General features: G+C 36.9%; 1 protein-coding gene across 1 annotated transcript; it reads right to left on the bottom strand.

The window, feature by feature from the left end:
- Positions 1-1,665: 1,665 nt before the first annotated feature.
- LOC119657973 (cytochrome P450 307a1-like) lies at positions 1,666-7,434 on the bottom strand. The gene is made up of 2 exons (XM_038065185.1): positions 6,809-7,434; positions 1,666-3,825 (listed from the first exon to the last, which is right to left on the bottom strand). Exons 1-2 carry the CDS (start codon positions 7,230-7,232, stop codon positions 2,567-2,569), a joined length of 1,683 nt encoding a protein of 560 aa, XP_037921113.1. The 5' UTR covers positions 7,233-7,434; the 3' UTR covers positions 1,666-2,566.
- Positions 7,435-8,573: the final 1,139 nt, after the last annotated feature.

Genomic DNA, 8,573 nt, shown 5'->3' on the forward strand with positions numbered 1-8,573 from the left:
TCACACCAAAACAACCGTAAAGGGAAGGTAATGTGAAAGCTGTACCGGTGAATATTTTCATGCAGTGGTGAAAACCTTAAAGCGCCGTAAGTCCATCCGATCAGATGATCCGAGCAGATCGATTTTGACGTAGTCATTGATCCGAGAAGACTGGGGGCAAACCAAGGGCCGATTCAGTGCGTTAAGTCATTCAATAAGTAACAGGACAATAAGAACAAGGATACCAACCTAGGAATGGACAAACGAGTAATATCTGAATGAAGGAAACTCAAGTTTTCTAAAAAATCGTTTTATTTTTATCAGTCGCTCTTTTGAAGCTTGAATCAAAACATACAAACTAATGGTTACATTTAAAAAATTATACATATTAATATATCAGTCACAAATGTAATGAATCTACTTTTTAGCTCTATTTTCGTCTATTTATACAATCTATGCACTAAGTTTTGACATTCGTCACTCTATGAAAAATACCATTTTTCAAATCAGTTAAACGTTTTCCCTTAAAAACAAAAGCATTCATCTCACACTATAAACAGTACGATGCCGAGAAAATGCAGGAAACGGGGGAAAATCCATCAAAGGTCTGTAATTAATTTCCAATGTGAAAAGGATCCTAAATTTATAACGGCGAAGAATATGTCTCGAGAAAGCATTTAAAATGAAAAAAAAAAAAAATAAATTTGAATAGTTGTTTTGGTATTTTTTAAAAGTATGGCAAATTTTGCTGATACAAAAAACGCATCAAAAGTTCATTATTTTTAAAATGATAAAGCAATGTCTACTGAAGGATCCCAGGCAATCACAAATAAGAGGCTTATAAACAAAATTTAAATCACATAATGATTTGTAGGGTTTTCGAAAAAAGAAATTGATTCCATTCAAAGGACATGGGGGAATGGTTCCTTTTGAATCACAACTATTATTGAAGATGGAGCAATGGTTCGTAGGGTCCGAAAGGACTGAACGGAAAAAAAAACAATAATGTGACTAGGGCTTCCTAGCGAAAATTTGCTTCATAGAAGCCAACCGAAGAAACCTTTGAATACGAAGAATAATTGGGTTTTGTGCTTGGTATGCGCAAATGACATATATCCTTGTCGAAAGTACTTTGGTCGCACGTTTGTTTGTTTTCGTCCCGTGATATCAAATATGTGTGATGGTCTCTATAGGAGAGCGGTATCAACAAGGTTATTTAATTTCGACTTGGAATTGTATTGATGGAAATGTAATGGTTTCATTTTTCAACTGAAGCTGATTGAATTGGACGCTTGTGCTTATGAATGACACCATGACTGCAATCGTTCATCGCAGTTCACCTTCGAAAACAACGCTTCCGTACGTTAGGAGCCAAATACCGGAAGGTTTGAAGTTCGAACGTGACAATGACTCTTCAAACATGCGGTCAAACTTGTTACATTGTGATTGAAAACAAGTGGGGTTCGCTCTTTCAAATGGTTGGCACAATCATCTGATTTGAATTCAAGCAAGCGTTTGTGGGAGGAGCTTGGGAAGAAGGTATGTGCTAAAAATTGCAAAAAATCAGGTTAGTTGACCGGTGCTTTGGTGAGCGAATGACAAAAAAACTGGTAGACCGATTGGTCGGATTAGTTGTTTCGATGGCATCACGAGGTGCAGCCGTGAGGTGTCAAAATGCTGCCCAACTAAGTTTTAGGTTTATATTTTCGTTTTAAAAATTTATACAAAAAAACTTTTTGATGCGTTTTCTTCTAGGACGGTCTAAATTTAAGGTATTTTTAAAAATTAGATAAAAAATTAGTTCTCTTCAACGCATATTCTTCATAGAATGCATTTTCATATTTGATAGAAATTACAAATTCTCACATTAAAAACTAGTTGCAAATCTTTAACAAATCTTCCTCGGTTTGGTGCATTTTTTCGCTACTGTACGTAACAAAAGCCTCATAAATACAAAATAAAAACTCTTGCTGAACTAGGCACTGTTTGATTATCTAAACTTTTGCGAAAAACGCAATGAAGTGTAAAAATATTCTAGAAAGTGTTACTAATATTCAGCTTAAGTAATATAAAATATAAAATAATAGTAACTAATTCATTGACTATTTGTAGGTTCGCGTAGACAGAGATAATAGATATGTACAACATACAAAGTTTACAACTTCTCTCGGAAATTACATCATTGATTCCGCTAATTGCCAATGTTTAATAAAATTGTTGCTGCGTCCAATATTTGTTAGCTAAGATACATTAGCTAAGGCTGATGTATGGACCTTCCAATGATTTCCAGTTATATTAATATCAAGATAGGATGGACAAAATTAACATGGTTCAGGATTCAAAGTTCAGTGTTTTACTTTCCAACAATGTGAATTATTTAAAGGGACTGAAAACAATTTTTTTTCTGGAGTTTAGTATGGACCCTAGTGTATTTTAATTTTCATTGGATTTTATCTTGATGGCATTGAAGAAATTTTATTTGCAAATAAAAATTAAATATTAATTATTCTAGCATATAAATAGTGTAGGAGAAATTGTTTAACAATTGGAAGATTTAAAAAAATGTGGTATGTAATGTAGACAGTCCTTATCGCTGCCGTTCAGTGAGGACTAATGAGAATGTGTCTGGAGGGAGTGCCACACATGCTGGTACTGTTTTGACTGCACTAAGATCCTTAACGCTAACGTCGTACTGTTGAAGGATGTTTGCAAGTGTTATGAAACCAAAACCTCGCACCAAATTTTGTCCTATGCACGTGCGTTTACCAATGCTAAATGGCAAGAAATGTGGAATATTCTTACGCACCCGTAAGACTTCTTCGTACTTTGGTGCTTCGACCTTCACTGATTGGGCATGGCTTTCAAACTCCACTCCGGAATCTGAAGATTCTGATAGTTTCCTTGCAACTTTTTCAACTTTCGACTGTTCTTGGATGACTTTCTCGATGAATCTGTCCGGGTCGAATTCCTTGGGATTGTCCCAATATTTTTCGCTGGTATTCAGTTCGTAATTGTTAATAAACACTAAAGTTCCTTTCGTCACTCCATGTCCAGATATTGTACAGTCTTCGGTAGCAACATGCGGAACAATTGGTGAGGAGGAGTAGCGCAGAACTTCATAGATAGTGGCGACAGTGTATGGCATTCTCTCTGTATCTCTGAGGGTAATGTTGCGTTTGCCATTTTCAGTGATTTCATCGATTTCTGCTTGGATCCGTTTCCCAATCTCTGGTTGTCGCACAACGTGTGATAGAGCCAGCATTACCAAGTTTCCTACAGCCGAATGGCCTCCAAGAAAGTCTTCTAACATGAATATGAGGGTATTTCTTGAAACGTCGTTGTCTTCAATCAGACTCCTCAAAAGCGCGTCAGTGAAGTCACGATCAGGCTCATCTAAGTCAATATTTTGTTCGCGCTCATCAATGATCTTCTCCAAAATAAATTTCCTAATGGTAGTCGACCAGTGCACGATCTTCTTCATATGTTTAGAATAAAATGGGACAAGCCACGGCAGAAAATCTACAGCGTATCCTTGGTTGATCTCCCAAAAGATTTCATCGAAATACCTCACGATAACTTGAAATCCACTGTTTTCATAATCAAATCTAGTGGAGCACATATACTGGCTGAACATATTGGCACATGCTTGCATAATGACTGGTTTTAAGTCGTACTCCTGACCCGGGACAATATCGGCCTTGAGCTTACTCATAAACTCTTGCATCTCAAAGCAGCCGACATCACTCATTTTTGTGAAGAACGTCGATGCATCTCGAGGTGAGCAATGTTTTCGTGCCAAATTTCGTCGCTTTTGTTGCAAATGTGACCAATCGCAAAGGGCCAGAGCTGAAAACCAGAAAGAAAAGATACATTAAAAATAATCGCATAATTTAATTCAATGTGGAGTTAAAAAGATGAAGGTGGAAGCCATCTGAAAAATGAGAATGTGCAGTTTCAACTGGTTGTAGGCAGACGTTGCTTGGTGATATTTGGAAGAGAATAGTTATGGAGGTCGTTTTTCATTCCCAGCGAGCTACAAGTTAATTCATAAATATGGAATGTGAACCTGACTGTTTCCCAGGCTTTTCCGGTTACTTTGAGGAATAATATTATTTCCTAAAAAAAAAAGTTATTAGAATAAGAAGGAAACACTTCCTTCTTTATTATGCGGATATGGAAATGTGGACATAAATGTCTCTTTCAAAGTGGAAAACGAGGACTGCATGCAGCATTACATGCAATGTCTGGTAATGTAGGTGCAGGGAAACGCTTGCACATAATTTTACCCAGCGTATGCCAGACTAGGTGCTGTTGAATGTGATTTTCAGACTAGATATAACTCGCGCGCCTGATACAATATTCATGATAAAAGTACGTACGAAGTGGGTTCGAAATCAGATCGGATATTCTCATTCATATGTACAACATATACATACATATAAAGTATCGACATTACCTCCAAGTTCAACGGTGGACACATGCGAAATTTAGTGGGTCAATAGTGAGGGTCAATCGCGCGATTATTCATCGAGGTTATCGAATTCTGAAGGACACACAAGGAAATACAGAAGACTCTTTGCAAAGTATACTAAGCATATTCAAGTTCAAAGAAGCCAGAAGTATGACTCTTATTTTTCAGTGCTTCGTGTTGCTCGTTTGGTTCTTGCAATCTGTGCGAGATGAATGGCGGTAGTAAGATATGGACATGTACGGCTTATTAGCATATGTGTATGGTGGTTCTTAATACGAGATTGAAATTTATAATCAGGGCGATGCACATGGGGCTGTATGAAACTAAGAATGTAAAATGGACTGATTGATATTCGCTCAGTAAGTCAAGAAGCATTATGTACAGTGGGAACTCGTTGACTTTCATGTCGGGTATGTCAATGGGAAATTGAGCATATTAAAAATAAATTTCATTTTAAATAGAGTCGGAATTGGAGGTGGATTGTGTTTAAGCCACTGCTGGGAAAGAATCATAAGTATGACTAGAAGCCTAGTGGGTACCAGGGTGTTCGAACATCACTGGTAATGAGGAGGCAAACAGACTGATCCGCCAAGGAAATGACTCCACAAAGGCAGGATCGAAGTCGGCATTAGGCTGATTTTCTGAAGAGCGAAGTTGCAGTAGTTCACGCAGCCGAATTGAAAAATTTGAATTTCTGCCGCCAGATGAAAATCTTTGTCAAAGAGCCCGGGGCCTCTAGAGCGGCGTTTTCATTGTCCCTTCAGAAGTAGGGCATGAAAGCTCCGTGAAAAAAATGGTATAGCCAATTGAAGGAAGAGGCGGAGAGGACCTTACACTTTATTGTTTGGAACAATGAGGGGTCCTAATTCCTAATCCCTCATTATCCTAAACAATAATCTAGCTTTAGCCTAGCTTAGGCTCAAACTATTGGCGGTTTAACTTCTCTTGCCGTGTTTTTGCGAATATAGAAAGGAGCGTTTTCCACCTGTTGCTACTTTCGGACACGCTACTCACAGGGTAGGGGTGAGGCAGCGTCTGATGAGTTGCCTCTGCCTTGGACGAAACCGTTAGTCCCAACCTTACACTTCGTTTATAGCTGCCTTGCTTCCTCAGACCTTGGACGCAGATACCTGATTATAGGCGGCAATATAATATATCTAACAAGAGGCTTGGAACTGCGGCTCCCCTTTCAAACTAAACTATGTGACTAGAAACAATATTTAATGATTAGCTGGAAGAGGGTAGGGGAAGGTGATTCTTACCGACGATCGAATGGAACTGAATTAAACTTTGGCAAAGGATGAATTGATTCACGAATGATAGAGACAAGGTTGTTTATCTAGCATTATGGGCCACTGGCGAGACTTTTTAGTTTCATGTTTTTTATCGCAAGGAATATATGAAAAAAATTAATACTAGTTTAGGTGCGTGTATTCCATTATTAATTTATTTCCTCATCTAGTGTAAAGTAAAAATAACGAGCAGGAGTAGTAGGAGGAGTAAGCGAATTGCCTACGATTTACGTAGGCAAAGTCAAAGGATGCATTGCTTAAGTAAATTCTATCAAATGAGGATATTTTTAGTTAATGCAGATTTGACTCATAAGCGCTTAAATATATTACACATCCAGCAATAAAAGTCTCAGGATCCCTTTGGGAATTGATCAAATTCGAACTTGGGTAAACTGAATTATCCACCATTGGGGAAGAAAGCTGTGAAGAAAAAACCACTAAATGGTTTTAACTGATATTTTGAGGGCTTTAAAATTTAGATATCTGTTGCATCTTATTTAAATTTAAAAAAAAATGTTTTATATTAATTCAAGCAATGTCCTTAGGTTGGTGGTATTCATCTGAGAAATAATTCCTAACTCAACTAATTTTCTCAAAGGAGTAAGAAGTAAATAAGAATCAAATTTTTACAAACGATATTATCAACTTCCTAAATATTCAGAGCGGAATTCGTCAATTTTTTCTATATTTTAATTATATCAAAAAATTTTATCTGTTGTTTAAAGATATAGTAAATAATTTCTGGATGTGGCCAACTCGAAAAAAATATTTCGAGAAGTTTCGGTTGTAGGTGAATCTCGTCAAGCACTTTCTCTTTTGTTATAACCAAAGCTTGGTTTAGATTAGTGAAGCAAATGCGCGATTGGTAAGACAGGGAGAATGCCAACGTGGCACCCGACAAATGTTTGTGGAACTGTTGCAATACACAAACTAACTTTAAATTACTTTCTTCAAAAACACAGAGAGACGGAAAAGATAAATATTCAAACAAAGTCAATTGGACTGTTAGGAAATTTATAGATATATTTTGAAAGCAAACTATTATAGATTTAGTTACAATACTTACAATTGTTGCGATCACCACCGAACAATCGATTATATCTTATAAAGTCTGGACGGCCGCCGAAGAATTTTCCATTTTGATTTAAAACTTCGCGTATCAACTCTAAATTGTTAACAACTAAACAGCGAGTCGTGCCAAGCGTTAAACTGTACGCATCACCATAGATCTTAGATAGCGCGGTGAAAGCTTCGAACGGCACTTCATATTGTCCTAATATCGCCAGATTACCTATTATGGGCCATGGGAAAGGTCCTGGCGCTTGTTTATATTCCATTACAACTGATTCCGTTTCCAAAGGTGATTTGCCTTTTATGAAGTTTTGTGTTTTCACTTTAACTTTTCGATACGATTCATAGATAGTGTTCAGATAAGCGAAAATCCAAACAAGGACAAACACGAGAATTGGTAAGCTTGCGATTAGTCCCATTTTTTGTCCGTTTTATTGATTAAAGCCACTTAAGATTTATAGTCACTTAAATTTTAAGTTCTATTGCACAGGAAAAGTGGAATTTTTTTTATCTCACAGAAAAAAGATTGTCAGCAAGGATGTAGAACAGATCACTTTTATAACTAACACACGAGTTGATCAAAAGAGTAAATATTTCTTGCTAATGTTATCTTTTGATACCAAAAACGTCTACTGAACGATTTTGTTGGACAACGATCGCTTTTATATGCGGTCAAGTCTTGGGCTTTCTGAGAGCGGAGATCGCATGGAGTAGTTACTATGTGCCATCGCACCTTTCCACATACTCCTCCATACAGGTAGAATACGGAAAATATCATATAATTTCACGGCCCATATGATTGAGCTCTCTGAATGGAGTTTTACTTTTATTCGTATTTGAACCTACCATTCATGGGGATATCACTCCCTATATATGGGGAAGAGCGGTAATATATAAATGCTTAGCCACCAGGCGAATGGGTAAAAGACACAACACCAGCAAACGATAATGATATAGGAGAACCTACTATATGATCCCTCTTCGAGCGTTCAGGCATTTCCACACTTGGCACATGTTTGTCGCATACTATGTTCTTCTCGTATTTACTAATCGGCTAGTGTTACGGGACGGTATCGGTTGGCACTTTTCGTTTATTCTTCCGGTAATAGAGGCACGTAATGCCCGTGTGAAATTATCGGATATTTGGAAGAGGGATAGTTTCGTGGGATTCATCTTCTTGGTTTCACTCAGGTATCTTTAACATTTCAATTGCAGGATAACGCACATGGAAGTTTTTTTAGAGGATTTCAGAAAACCTTTCTAGATGATTTGAGTCCAAATATCTTTAATTGAGTTATTTGAAGATTATTCGAACATGTTTTTGGTGTAATGTAGCATTTTACTTGCTATTCAGGTATCTATACCAACTGTTATTATCATTGCTTTGAGGGTGATTGCTTGCTTGGTGATATTGGGCAGCATTAGTGAGATAAATTCCATTTTCAAACCCTTTTTTCAAAAACTTAGCAAAATAGCTAGCCCAGATGATATATCTGGGAAATAAGAATTTCGCTTGAAGCCGTAGAAACAACTTTGTATCAGTCCTACTTCTAAATTGAACTCACTATATAACATTTTTCATAAATACTTTATTTCGTATTTCCCTAATGAAAATATTTGACCGTAGATAATTATATACTTGGGGCGGTTAAGTTTTCACATAAAAAACTAACTTTTTGCCGGGTTGAATTTTTGCATACATATCCAGCAAAGATACACAAATGCAGGAAAAAAATTATGTCAGGAGACTATTTGAAAGA

Source organism: Hermetia illucens, chromosome 5 (genome assembly GCF_905115235.1).
Source record: "Hermetia illucens chromosome 5, iHerIll2.2.curated.20191125, whole genome shotgun sequence".
NCBI classification, from domain to species: Eukaryota; Metazoa; Arthropoda; class Insecta; order Diptera; family Stratiomyidae; genus Hermetia; species Hermetia illucens.

Bases quoted from the DNA above. Each gene is read 5' to 3' on its own strand.
- LOC119657973 (XM_038065185.1), bottom strand. From the start codon at position 7,232: ATGGGACTAATCGCAAGCTTACCAATTCTCGTGTTTGTCCTTGTTTGG. The intron at 3,826-6,808 runs GTAAGTATTGTA...TCTGGTTTTCAG, and splicing joins CGGTGGTGATCGCAACAATT to CTCTGGCCCTTTGCGATTGG.